Genomic DNA, 14,436 nt, shown 5'->3' with positions numbered 1-14,436 from the left:
CTACGCACGGATTATGCGTCGTTTACGTTGATTTCTGCCGTCAGTTCCTTAAAATTCAGGACTAAGGTGTAACTTTCCCCTCTTATTAGGAAGGCAGGAGATTTTGGGGGGATCCGTCAGCAGCACCCACTGCTGTGACCTGATGCTGCACACATCCATGATCCCTGAGCCCGGTGACATGAAACTACAACTCCCACAATGCCGCAGTCAGGGAGAGCATTGTTTGGCATCTGGTTCCTGGGTTGGGTGGTCCTTCCTTTCCTGACACATGCACCATTCAGTATTCTGCCTGCGGACTCGGGGGACCGCGTATACCCTGGAGCACTGCATGCCCCCCACCCTGCCATCAGGTTTTTGCACTGTAAGTGAGGGAGGGGGTGGGGTGGGCGCAGTGTGTGCAGTTAAATAGAAGGAGCCTGCACAGAGGGGGAGGGGGGATTAACCAGCGCAGGTCCAGGGGGGGAGAGCAAGGTGCACAGTCCCTGGCTGCGGTGGGCACTGCAGATGCTGCTCTCCCGACTCTCCCACATCTGCTTACAATTCCTCCCTCCTTTATTATGCAAAGTTAATGAGAAGTTCTGCCTTTGTGCAGTTTGTATTTTGCACTGGAAAACGTAGATCCTAAAACCGTAGGCTGTTGGGGCATGCTGGGAGTTGTAGTTTTGCAAGTGTCAAAGGCCACTTACCAAAGCTATATGGGCTTTCAGCAGCAATAGGGCCATGGAACCGCACAGAGTAATGGCCCAAGGTTGTAGATTGCAGCGTGACTAATGCTCCTCCTGCACACCACATATCCAGGGAAAATGCCGTTTTATTTTTTTTATTTTTGCTGCATTTCATAAATTTTTTATTTTTTTTTATCCATCAGGACGTGAACATTTCCTATCGCTGACTGTAGAGGAGCTGGATCCTTAGCTCGTATTAATAGCACAAGAATCTATAGTGAGCATTTTTCTTTTCGGGGTAATGCAGGTCTATAGGGTAAAGGGATTAAAGGGGTATTCTGGGTAGACAAGGTTATTCTCTACATAGGGGATAACTATTAGATGGGTGGGGGTCCTACCGCCATCACGAGAATGGGCGCAGTGTACCCCCTCCTGCATGGACGGAGAAACTGGTCAGAAATGCACGCATTCATTTTTATGGGGGCTCCAGAGAACATCCTGGGTGGTCTGTGGAGGTGAAAGGGTTAGTTATAACATCCCTGGAGCTCTGGAGCAGTGAAGGGGTTAGTGATAACATATCTGATAGTACAAATAGAATTCACTCAGCAATCAACCTCCTTGAGCAATGAAGGACTTGCCCCACTGCTTCTCCCTCCCCCTTGAATGACAGAGCCAAAAATCTCCCCCGGCCTGTCTGTCTCGCACCTGCCCCATAGCTCCGAGTAGCCGCACAGGTGCAGATGCTGACTGTGCAGGAGCCGACACACCTCCGGCTGTGCTCATATATAAGCAGCGCAAGCACAGCCGAAGAGGTAGCAGCAGAAGAGCCTCCGTGCCTGCCCCGCTACTCTCATCAACGGCGCAGGTGTGAGATTGACGGGGACAGATGAAATGTCTGGTCCTGGTAATCAGTGGGGAGTCTCTTGAGCGGTCAGGCCAGGCTGATTTCAGAGCAAACTCGATTTGCATTAATTGATTCTCTCTTCATTAATCCGTGGTGGTCTATAGCAGCGAAGGAGCTTGTGATGACATTCCACATAGCCTACAAGGGTTAGTGATAACATCCCAGGTGATCTATAGCAGTGAAGGGGTTAGTGGTAACATCCATGATGGCTAAGGCATGGAAAAGGTTAGTGATAACATCCCTGGTGGTCTAGGGGATGGAAGGGGTAAGTGATAATATTTCTGGTGGTCTAGGGGATGGAAAGGGTAAGTGATAATATCTCTGGTGGTCTAGGGGATGGAAAGGGTAAGTGATAATATCTCTGGTGGCCTATATGGCAGTGAAGGGGCTAATGATAGCATCCCTGGTGGTCCGAGGAAGTGAAGGGATTAGTGATAACATCCCTGGTGGTTTAGGGGATTGAAGGGGTAAGTGATAATATCCCTGTGGGGCTATTCCCCTTAATGGCAGTGAAAAGGCTAATGATAACATCCCTGGTGGTCTGTGGAAGTGAAGGTATTAGTGATAACATCCCTGGTGGTCTAGGGAATGGAAGGGGTAAGTGATAATTTCTCTGGTGGCCTATATGGCAGTGAAGGAGCTAATGATAACATCCCTGGTTGTCTGAGGAAGAGAAGGGATTAATGATAACATCCCTGGTGGTTTAGGGGATTGAAGGGGTAAGTGACAATATCTCTGGTGGCCTATATGGCAGTGAAGGAGCTAATGATAGCATTCCTAGTGGTCTGAGGAAGTGAAGGGATTAATGATAACATCCCTGGTGGTCTAGGGGATGGAAAGTGGTAAGTGATAATATCTCTGGTGGCCTATATGGAAGTGAAGGGGCTAATGATAGCATCCCTAGTGGTCTGAGGAAGTGAAGGGATTAGTGATAACATCCCTGGTGGTCTAGGGGATGGAAAGTGGTAAGTGATAATATCTCTGGTGGCCTATATGGAAGTGAAGGGGCTAATGATAGCATTCCTAGTGGTCTGAGGAAGTGAAGGGATTAGTGATAACATCCCTGGTGGTTTAGGGGATAGAAGAGGTAAGTAATATCCCTGTGGGGCTATAGCAATGTACTCGCTCTCTCTGGCTTCTGCTCTATTGATAATTTATCCCAGAATGTAGCCAGATGTATCAGACTTGTGATTCGCTAAGCTGATTGATCCATGCACTTTCACCAATTTCCTGCCATAAATACTAAAAAACATGGCACATGTTGATTTGTCACTTGCATTGGGGACTGTACACGAGCCAACCCTAGGCCTCATGAACACGGCTTTATGGTGGCTTGTCATATGGCGCCTTTAGTGTGCGGATTTTATAGAGGGATACCTTGTCTGATCCTGCTGATGGCGGATTCATGGCATTTTCCTACCACTGCTATGTGTGGATCACTTCTTGGAGAGTTTGGCTATTTTATACTTTCTTCTCTTTAGGAATCCTATGCGTGACTGTGAATCGGAGAGACTGCAGCGAGGATGGCTGGAGCATCACACTACATAATCCATGACGAGAATTCGTCTGACTCTGATGTCTGCTGGTAAATCCATTCTTCTATACATACAGTATATGCGGCACAGTACATTTTTGGGATGCAGTAGTATCTCCCATGACCCATAACTGTCAACCAGTTACCCTATGACAGTAGCAGCCTAATTGCCCTCATAAGGATTTCAGCCACCATACCCTGTCTGCAACAGTGACCCCCACTTGAGCATGTCAGCAGCTGTGCTCCCATGCAACTACCCCCCCATAACAGTAACAGTATTTGCGAGTTTTCATCTAATGTATATCACCAGCTTATAGTGACCACCACAATTTTTTTTAAATAAGAAAGCTCATCAAAATGGAGTCTAAATAGATGTTGTAAAGTTCTGAGCATCTTCTCAGACTTTTGGCTATAAATGTATGAGTTACTGTCTTTGGAGCAGTCAATTATTGCTTCCTTAATGCACACGCTGGTCCTTTTGATGAAAGGCTGGCATCAAGAAACCCAGTGAGATGACTCAGAGGTTCCTGGGTGGCTAGTGTAGATCTTCGGGATTCCACCTCTAACCTTTTATGATCTCATGCTAAAGATCCTATGATCTCTTTCCTTCTTTGGGCTTTATGCCATTCTGGATATAAACTTTTGTTTACTCTATGTTCATCTTTTTCAGAATCTCTGATTTACTCTGCCTTGTCTTTCTTTTGATAAGGTTGGGTCCTGAAGACTTGGGTCATCTGTCTGATTATAAAAGAGAAGATGTGTGGGATGTCTATTCTCATGAGAGGTCTTTCAAAAGAACATTCAGTTCAGGTGAGTCTTCCTCATCAAGTTCTAGAGGTTAGTTACTGAATTTTATACTACTCAAGTGGTGAAGAGATATCAATCACACTCAGGCCTCGATTTCTGAGAATTCCCAAAGACCCCTCTGCCTCAGAACAAGACACCAGTACTTTAAATGCCACATGGTTTTCAGGGTATCCTCGTAAAGGTTTTGAATTGGGGCCAGGAAGGTCTAGTTACCCCTCTGATACTACATAATATAAAATCCAGTTTGGAGTAGTCCACCAAAAGACCAGAGAGTTCTCTAGTGGGCCTAGCAAAGGAGAATACCATCTTCAATGAAAACATAATTTATGTAAATTCATGTTTTTAAGATGTATATACTGTATGTAAAAAACATTTTTTATTTCTTCCAAGCAGATGAAGATGTAAGCTGCATAGATCTGTACGAAGACGTTACATCCATCAACCACCAATCAAATTTACAAACCAAATCCAACCTCAGACATATGGTTAGCAAACGTGGGAGAAGAGCTTACAAGCCTCGTGAACGAATACAAAGTTCTGATAGGTCTTCCCCTGAAAAGTCAATTGCGAGAGAAAGAAGCACCATTGATTCTGCTGGGAACATTACATTAATGACAGAGACCATCTACAAATGCAATAACTGTGATAAAACGTTCTTCACCCGATCAGGGTATCGGAAACATCAGAGGAACCACTCAGAGGACAGTAGTCTTACCTGTAGTGAGTGTGGGGAGATTTTCAAAGACTTGACAACATACAGTCTCCATAAAGAAGCTCATGAGGAAAGAAAACCATGGTCTTGTACAGTATGTCACAAATGTTTTCGGCTTCAGTCCCACCTGAACAAACATGAAAGAACCCACACGGAAGAAAGACCCTACACGTGTAACATATGTGGAAATTGCTTTGGTCAAAGTTCCAACCTTACTACTCATATGAAGACCCACCTGGGAGAAAAGTCATATGCATGCAGTGAGTGTGGGAAGTCTTTCGCTCGTAACTTTGAGCTGGAGGCCCACAGGACAGTGCACTCTCAAGAGGTCTTAGTTTTCTCAGAATATAAGAAAGATTTCCAAAGAAGCTTCCACCAGAGGGAAGTAGAGAGATATACCTGTTCCGAGTGCAACAAGTGTTTCAGCAGCAATTCTGATCTGATTTTGCACCAGAGAGATCATACTGGAGATAAACCTTACGCCTGTGTTATATGTGGGGAAAAGTTCTGCAGTGCGCCGAGTTGTTTGAGACGCAAGAAAACGCAGTCTGGGGGCAAGACTTTTCTATGCGGTGGCTGCGGGAGAAACTTTAGCAACAGGGACAGTTACACTAGTCACTCATGTATTCTCATAAATTAATGTCTTCTGTTGGTGACCAACTTTATTCAAAATGTCTCCACTTATTGACCTTGTTGAGGGTAACATAATTTTGCACTGATATACAGTAGAATTACAAATTGAATCATAAAAATCTCTCAACTCGGTGCAAATCTCAACCCTAACGTGTCCATACACATAAAACTAAAGTCGAAAATGCAGAATAACAACCCTAACGAATGTATGTCAGGTGTATGTCTCTAGTAGTAGACTCTCTTTGGGTCACATGAACGATCACTTCATGAAAGATTACTTGTCCTTCAAAAACAAGCATCTGGTCTCCTGAACAACTGTTCACAAGATGTATGTTCATTCAATGGTTGTTCAACTAACTTCTATCCAATGTGTATGGCAACCTTTAATCCTCAAGCCTCTTTCCAAAGAGAGGTACATCGCAGTATGGAGAGAGGAGGATGAATTTTACGCAACTTGAAACTTCATACAAATCCAAGCTCCTCCAATTTTTTGAAGTTTTTGAAATAATGAGATGGTTTTAGCATGCATAATGTTTACCATTTGTTATTTTTAGGTTCTGTGACACATGATAACACAATCAAGGCTTCTTGGCAGATGGAGTTATCCAACAAGCTGGTCAGTTAGCCTTATAATAGACAATGTTATGATAGGGACAACTTATATGACATTGAGTTCAGTGTTGTATCATCAACATTGATAAACTTCTTGTGGTATTGTAGGACTAAAGTTCACAGCCAGATAGGGTTCTAGAACATTAGTAGTTTAGAACTTAGAGTACTAGACCAACAGCACAACCATCCTAACCAAAATAAGGTCAACCACCACCACTGTAGGAACCAAAATAAGGACTTTTTATGTGGTAAACATTTTTTCTACCCTTTACTGCACATGAGCACTGATGGCACATATGGCTATGCTTTGTTACACAAGATCCAAGTCAATCCTCAACTCTGGACCAAGGTACCTTCTGTGGTTTCTATGTTCAGTAGAGAATGTACTTGCTGTATGTTCACAATCAACAATAAAGAGCTGTGTATGCAATGTGAATGGACTGTCGAACTTTCATGTCCACAAAACATTGATGGTTGTGGTCAATATCTGCATGTAGGGCACATAGTCCATGCATTGCCCAGAAAATTATGGAACATAGGGTTGGATTGACCAAACGGAGCTAGAGGATTCTCCGGTGGGCCGAGACTCCAACTCGATGATGCTTAAGTAGAAGTTGAGCCCTGGTTCTTGATGGAGCCTGAAGGCACCATTGTTACATAAGAAATTATGACTGACATGTTGTAAGTGGGCTCCCTTGCATTGGTGCCCAGGTTCAAGTTACACCTCTGTAAACGTAAAAAGAAATTATACATTTTTTACTACCACTATTTGGATGTTAGGTTGTCAGCCACTGGCTTGGTCTTTGTGGCTCTATCATATAATGAAACTTCCAAGGTAGTCAGTCCATGACATTCTCACACCATCACACTGAACATGGTGTATGACTGCCCGCAGACAACTATTCTCAGCAGGTTCCTCTCTTTGTCTCATGTACAATGGTTGGGAAGGCAGAAACCAACCACCACAAGTCCCTTCCATTATGGAGTGAACCACAACAGGAGGAGACAGGTGTAGGCACTCCTCTCCTGTATTTAGACACACTTACCACCAAAATCATCTTCAAAATCTTCAGTTGGGCCCAGGTTCCCTTCATGTAGAGTAGACCCAGCTTAACAGGTTGTCATTGGTTGCTGCTGTTTTTCAGTTTGCTTCATGGCTAGAACAGTATTTTGTCTATCCATGGGTGGGACATTTATATCATCAGGAGGACAACACCTTTTACCAAATATTACACTTGGCAGTAAGTGTTACTGATAGTCCAATGAATTGAGGGAGGGAACCTCCTTTCTAGGTCCTTTACGCTTGTTATACAGAAATAGGAAAAAGGGAATAGGTTACACAGAGGCATGAGGATAATCCTATCAATGGTTCTGGAAGGGTGCACCTTCTGAGTTCAAGGGGACACAGCATGCAGCATATTTCTCTATGGAGTACTGTAAGTGGCATACTTGCACATTTTGAATACAACCCATTAATTTTATTGTAAGGTCTGCCATGTCTCATCTTTCCTGTTTTTTCTAAATAATTTAACATAACTTTGTTATTTTTAATTGGGTGCCAACTAGAGATGAACGAACCACTCAGAATCTGATTCGTATTTGATTCAAGTCAAAATTGATTCAACCCAAAATGAAAGTTCTCCAACTGGCCTGAAAGTTTGTGTATGGCACTCTGAGGTCTCCTAGGACTATAGGTATAGGTATATAGATTTTTCAATCTAGTATTTCTTTTTCATTCTAGTCTCACTTTAAAAAAAAACGTAATTATATACAGTACAGACCAAAAGTTTGGACACACCTTCTCATTCAAAGAGTTTTCTTTATTTTCATGACTATAAAAATTGTAGATTCACACTGAAGGCATCAAAACTATGAATTAACACATGTGGAATTATATACATAACAAAAAAGTGTGAAACAACTGAAAATATGTCATATTCTAGGTTCTTCAAAGTAGCCACCTTTTGCTTTGATTACTACTTTGCACACTCTTGGCATTCTCTTGATGAGCTTCAAGAGGTAGTCACCTGAAATGGTCTTCCAACAGTCTTGAAGGAGTTCCCAGAGATGCTTAGCACTTGTTGGCCCCTTTGCCTTCACTCTGCGGTCCAGCTCACCCCAAACCATCTCGATTGGGTTCAGGTCCGGTGACTGTGAAGGCCAGGTCATCTGGCGCAGCACCCCATCACTCTGCTTCATGGTCAAATAGCCCTTACACAGCCTGGAGGTGTGTTTGGGGTCATTGTCCTGTTGAAAAATAAATGATGGTCCAACTAAACGCAAACCGGATGGAATAGCATGCCGCTGCAAGATGCTGTGGTAGCCATGCTGGTTCAGTATGCCTTCAATTTTGAATAAATCCACAACAGTGTCACCAGCAAAGCCCCCCCACACCATCACACCTCCTCCTCCATGCTTCACGGTGGGAACCAGGCATGTAGAGTCCATCCGTTCACCTTTTCTGCGTCGCACAAAGACACAGTGGTTGGAACCAAAGATCTCAAATTTGGACTCATCAGACCAAAGCACAGATTTCCACTGGTCTAATGTCCATTCCTTGTGTTCTTTAGCCCAAACAAGTCTCTTCTGCTTGTGCCTGTCCTTAGCAGTGGTTTCCTAGCAGATATTCTACCATGAAGGCCTGATTCACACAGTCTCCTCTTAACAGTTGTTCTAGAGATGTGTCTGCTGCTAGAACTCTGTGTGGCATTGACCTGGTCTCTAATCTGAGCTGCTGTTAACCTGCAATTTCTGAGGCTGGTGACTCGGATGAACTTATCCTCCGCAGCAGAGGTGACTCTTGGTCTTCCTTTCCTGGGGCGGTCCGCATGTCAGCCAGTTTCTTTGTAGTGCTTGATGGTTTTTGTGACTGCACTTGGGGACACTTTCAAAGTTTTCCCAATTTTTCGGACTGACTGACCTTCATTTCTTAAAGTAATGATGGCCACTCGTTTTTCTTTACTTAGCTGCTTTTTCCTTGCCATAATACAAATTCTAACAGTCTATTCAGTAGGACTATCAGCTGTGTATCCACCTGACTTCTCCACAACGCAACTGATGGTCCCAACCCCATTTATAAGGAAAGAAATCCCACTTATTAAACCTGACAGGGCACACCTGTGAAGTGAAAACCATTTCAGGTGACTACCTCTTGAAGCTCATCAAGAGAATGCCAAGAGTGTGCAAAGCAGTAATCAAAGCAAAAGGTGGCTACTTTGAAGAACCTAGAATATGACATATTTTCAGTTGTTTCACACTTTTTTGTTATGTATATAATTCCACATGTGTTAATTCATAGTTTTGATGCCTTCAGTGTGAATCTACAATTTTTATAGTCATGAAAATAAAGAAAACTCTTTGAATGAGAAGGTGTGTCCAAACTTTTGGTCTGTACTGTATGTAATTAAGTTTTTTTTTAAAGTGAGACTAGAATGAAAAAGAAATACTAGATTGAAAAATCTATATACCTATACCTATAGTCCTAGGAGACCTCAGAGTGCCATACACAAACTTTCAGGCCAGTTGGAGAACTTTCATTTTGGGTTGAATCAATTTTGACTTGAATCAAATACGAATCAGATTCTGAGTGGTTCTGTCACGGCTGTTTGAGGGTAACAAGAGCAAACACAGTGAAAAGAGCTACTGACCGGACCCAAACTAGGGAAGATAAGGGGTGACCCCTGTCAGACCCTCAAAGCTCTCCCTATGCTGCTAAAGCACATGCCTGGATCCAAATGGTGGAAGGAGGCATGCCCGCGTACCTCAGACTGATGGCCACTGTAACCCCTACAATAGTGGAAGGGGCACGGCCACCGGTGCCCTACTCAGTATATGGAGGGAACCGTGGCCACCTCAGATCCAGTCAGAAAATAACCAGGTAAACAACAATATCTGCACACTTAGCTGAAGGAGATGCAGCCGCAGAGAAGACGGATCCAAGGACAGCTGGCAATATCCAGAGTGCTTGCTGCAGCAGAAACCAGGTCCAGTGAACTGATAGCTTACAAGTGAAGTTACTCAAGCCAGAGCTACAACTGAAATGAGAAATATAATCCACGCCCTGCAACAGGAGGAGGGGTGATTTAAAGGCAGGAAAATCAACCGCAGGAGAAACAGCTGAGAGTAAAGACCTCATCACAGGGGCGGAGAAACAGAACAGTGAGAACACCTCCAAGCTCTAAGTGACATCATCGCAGGGGTGGAGACACAGAGCTGTGAGAACTTCTCAAAGCTCTGGTAGTGACAGTACCCCCCCCCCCCTCTACGGGTGGACTCCGGACACCCAGGACTCACCTTCCCAGGATGAGCCCTATGAAATGCCCTGATGAGGCGAGTGGCTTTAATGTCCGACACCGGAACCCACATCCTCTCCTCAGGACCATAACCCTTCCAATGAACGAGGTACTGAAGAGAACCGCGGACAATGCGAGAGTCCACAATTCTGGAAACCTCAAACTCCAGATTGCCATCAACCAAAATCGGAAGAGGAGGCAAAGAGGAGGGTACCGGGGGCTGGACATATGGTTTTAAGAGAGATCTGTGAAATACATTATGTATCTTCCAAACCCGTGGAAGATCAAGACGGAAGGCAACCGGATTGATGACTGACAAAATTTTATAAGGCCCAATAAACTTGGGACCCAATTTCCAGGAGGGAACCTTCAGTTTAATATTTTTAGTAGACAACCACACCAGATCACCCACATTCAGGTCCGGACCAGGCACACGTCTCTTATCAGCCACACGCTTATACTTCTCACTCATCTTTCTAAGATTACTATGAATCTTTTGCCAAATGGTAGACAAAGACGAGGAAAATCTCTCCTCCTCAGGTAAACCCGAAAGAGCCCCTCCCGAGAATGTCCCAAACTGCGGATGGAACCCATATGCACCAAAGAATGGTGACTTATCAGAAGATTCCTGACGACGGTTGTTCAAAGCAAACTCAGCAAGAGGGAGAAAAGAACACCAATCCTCCTGGTTCTCTGCCACAAAACAGCGCAAATATGTCTCCAGATTCTGATTTAGGCGCTCAGTCTGACCATTCGACTGCGGGTGAAAAGCAGAAGAGAAGGACAGCCGAACCCCCAGGCGAGAACAGAAAGCCTTCCAGAACCTGGACACAAACTGCGAGCCTCTATCGGAAACAATATCAGAGGGAATGCCATGCAATTTAACAATATGGTCGATAAAAGCTTGCGCCAACGTTTTAGCATTGGGTAAACCAGGGAAAGGAACGAAATGAGCCATCTTGCTAAAACGGTCCACGACCACCAGGATCACCGACTTCCCCGAGGAACGAGGAAGATCCGTGATAAAGTCCATGGACAGGTGTGTCCAAGGACGGGAAGGTATGGGTAACGGGAGAAGGGAACCTGAAGGTCGTGAACGAGGGACCTTAGCGCGAGCGCACGTCTCACAAGCAGCCACAAAACCCTCCACCGACTTACGAAGAGCTGGCCACCAAAATCTCCGAGCAATGAGATCAACCGTGGCTCTACTCCCGGGGTGACCAGCAAGAACCGTATCATGATGCTCCTTAAAGAGTTTGTGACGTAGCTCAGGAGGCACAAACAACTTCCCGGAAGGACAACGGGCAGGTGCCTCAGTCTGGGCAGCCTGGACCTCGGCCTCCAAATCGGAATAAAGAGCAGAAACAACTACCCCCTCCGCCAAAATGGGACCCGGGTCCTCGGAGTTTCCTCCTCCCGGAAAACAGCGAGAGAGAGCATCAGCCTTCACATTTTTGATCCCAGGGCGGAATGTAACGACAAAATTGAATCTGGAGAAGAACAGAGACCATCTGGCCTGTCTCGGATTCATACGCCTGGCCGACTCCAAGTATGCCAGATTCTTATGGTCGGTAAAAACGGTGACAGGGTGCCTGGCCCCCTCCAACCAATGACGCCATTCCTCGAAAGCCAACTTGATGGCCAACAACTCCCTATCTCCCACATCATAGTTTCTCTCTGCCGGGGAGAGTTTTTTAGAGAAAAAGGCACAGGGTCGCCATTTGGCAGGAGAAGGGCCCTGGGACAAAACTGCACCCACACCCACCTCGGAAGCATCCACCTCAACAATAAAAGGTAAGGAAACATCGGGATGCACCAAGATGGGAGCAGACGCAAAACTCTCTTTAATCTTAGAGAAGGCTGCAAGCGCCTCCTCCGACCAAGAGGAAAAATCCGCCCCCTTTTTTGTCATGTCAGTAAGGGGTTTGACAACAGAGGAATAATTCAAAATGAACTTTCTGTAGTAGTTAGCAAAACCCAGAAAGCGCATCAATGCCTTCTGATTCTCAGGAAGCTCCCACTCAAGTACAGCACGGACCTTCTCAGGATCCATGCGAAAACCAGAAGCAGAGAGGAGAAAACCCAGAAATTGAATCTCCGATACCATAAAAAGACATTTCTCCAGCTTGGCATACAGTTTATTCTCCCGCAGTATCTGCAGAACCTGAAAAAGATGATCCTGATGGGTCTGAACATCAGGGGAAAAAATCAAAATATCGTCAAGATACACCAAAACAAATTTCCCCATTAAGTGGTAGAAAATACTATTAACAAAATGCTGAAAGACGGCCGGAGCATTCATCAGGCCGAAAGGCATAACGAGATTCTCGAAATGCCCGTTAGGGGTATTAAAAGCCGTTTTCCATTCATCCCCCTCTCTGACCCTGACCAGGTTGTACGCGCCTCTCAAATCCAATTTGGAAAACACCTTGGCTCCAACAATTTGGTTGAAGAGGTCCGGGATCAGAGGAAGGGGATAGGGATCGCGAATCGTGATACGGTTCAGCTCCCTAAAATCTAAGCAAGGTCTCAGAGAGCCATCTTTTTTTTTAACAAAAAAAAAACCCGCGGCAACAGGTGACTTTGAGGGACGAATATGCCCCTTATCGAGACTCTCAGAGATATAGGTTCGCATTGCGATTCTTTCTGCTTGTGAGAGATTGTAGAGGCGTGCTTTTGGCAGCTTGGCGCCGGGAATGAGGTTAATGGGACAGTCAAACTCCCGGTGAGGAGGTAGCTCCTGAACACCGCTCTCGGAAAACACGTCCGAGAAATCAGAGAGAAATGATGGCACAGTTTTAGTAGACACCTCTGCAAAAGTCGCTGTGAGACAATTCTCTCTACAAAAGTCACTCCACTCATTTATTTGCCTTCCTTGCCAATCAATAGTGGGGTTATGTCTCGTGAGCCAGGGTAACCCCAAAACTAGAGGAGAAGGCAATCCGTTAAGGACAAAACAAGATATCTCCTCCACATGAGTGTCACCTACAGCTAGCCGGATATTGTGAACAATGCCTTTCAGAGATCTCTGCGAGAGTGGAGCAGAGTCAATGGCAAAAACAGGTATATCCTTTTCCAATGTGCAAACCTGAAAACCATGCATGGCTACAAATTGAGTGTCAATAAGATTGACGGCCGCTCCACTATCGACAAAAATCTCACAAGAAATGACTTTGCTCTCTAGCGCCACCCTGGCAGACAGGAGAAAACGGGAACTGCAGGTCAGAGGAAAAGCATCAATTCCTACATCAAGTTTGCCCAAAGTAGCAGATGAAGTAGAACTTGATGATTCGCCTTTTGAGGTTTTTCTCTTCTTATCACTCTTAGTACAGTTCAGGAATCTCCTAGACGGACAAACATTTGCCAAATGACCTATGCCCCCACAACAAAAACACACCATATTCTGAGGACTAAATCCTCTTTTATCAGGGGCAAGTCGGCCTAGCTGCATGGGCTCCTCCTCAGAGGGGAGCGAGACAGGATGAGACCCCTGCATACTGAATGAGTCCGCACCATTGCCCCAAGACTGACAATGGCTGGACAGAGAGGTCTTGTTTCTTTCTCTTAGACGTCTGTCAAGGCGTACCGCCAATGACATGGCAGACTCTAAGGACGTTGGTCTCTCATGGAAAGCAAACGCATCTTTCAATCTCTCTGAGAGACCATGACAGAACTGACTCCGGAGTGCAGCATCATTCCAACCTGAATCAGCTGCCCATCTCCGAAATTCAGAACAATAAAGCTCCGCAGACAGTTTGTTCTGGCATAAAGCACGTAAGTTCGATTCGGCCAGAGCAACACGATCCGGGTCATCATATAGTTGCCCCAGGGCCACAAAAAATCTTTCCACGGATCGAAGGGAGGGATCCCCTGATGGCAGCGAAAAAGCCCAAGTCTGAGCATTGCCCCTGAGCAGGGAGATGACAATCCTCACCCTCTGTTCCTCATTACCAGAGGAAAGGGGACACAAGCAAAAATGGAGTTTGCATGCCTCTCTGAAGCGAACAAAATTCTCACTGCCCCCGGAGAACGTCTCCGGAAGTGAGACCTTTGGCTCGCAACAGACTCCATGAGCCGGAGCAGAGCCTAATGCTTGTAACTGAGTCATAGATTGACGGAGATCCGCTACTTCCAAAGAAAGACCCTGCATGCGGTCAACCAGGCCAGAAAGCGGATCCATGTCAAAAAAGGACGGTTTTGGTGGATTATAATGTCACGGCTGTTTGAGGGTAACAAGAGCAAACACAGTGAAAAGAGCTACTGACCGGACCCAAACT

At 45.2% G+C, this 14,436-nt stretch overlaps 1 protein-coding gene across 2 annotated transcripts; it reads left to right on the top strand.

Annotated features, from left to right (window-relative positions):
* Nucleotides 1–241: 241 nt before the first annotated feature.
* Nucleotides 242–6,294, top strand: LOC122935652 (zinc finger protein 664-like). 2 transcript variants are annotated; one of them, XM_044291455.1, is made up of 5 exons: nucleotides 252–361; nucleotides 869–942; nucleotides 3,051–3,154; nucleotides 3,813–3,913; nucleotides 4,304–6,294. In XM_044291455.1, exons 3-5 carry the CDS (start codon nucleotides 3,093–3,095, stop codon nucleotides 5,260–5,262), a joined length of 1,122 nt encoding a protein of 373 aa, XP_044147390.1. In that variant the 5' UTR covers nucleotides 252–361; nucleotides 869–942; nucleotides 3,051–3,092; the 3' UTR covers nucleotides 5,263–6,294. The 2 variants fall into 2 exon arrangements, with proteins under 2 accessions (XP_044147391.1, XP_044147390.1); XM_044291456.1 differs by lacking the exon at nucleotides 869–942 and having other exon boundaries at nucleotides 242–361.
* The last annotated feature ends 8,142 nt before the right edge of the window (nucleotides 6,295–14,436 follow it).

The sequence above is a fragment of the Bufo gargarizans genome, chromosome 4, assembly GCF_014858855.1.
Source record: "Bufo gargarizans isolate SCDJY-AF-19 chromosome 4, ASM1485885v1, whole genome shotgun sequence".
In the NCBI taxonomy this organism is placed as follows: Eukaryota; Metazoa; Chordata; class Amphibia; order Anura; family Bufonidae; genus Bufo; species Bufo gargarizans.
This window is presented reverse-complemented; position numbering and strand designations above follow the sequence as displayed.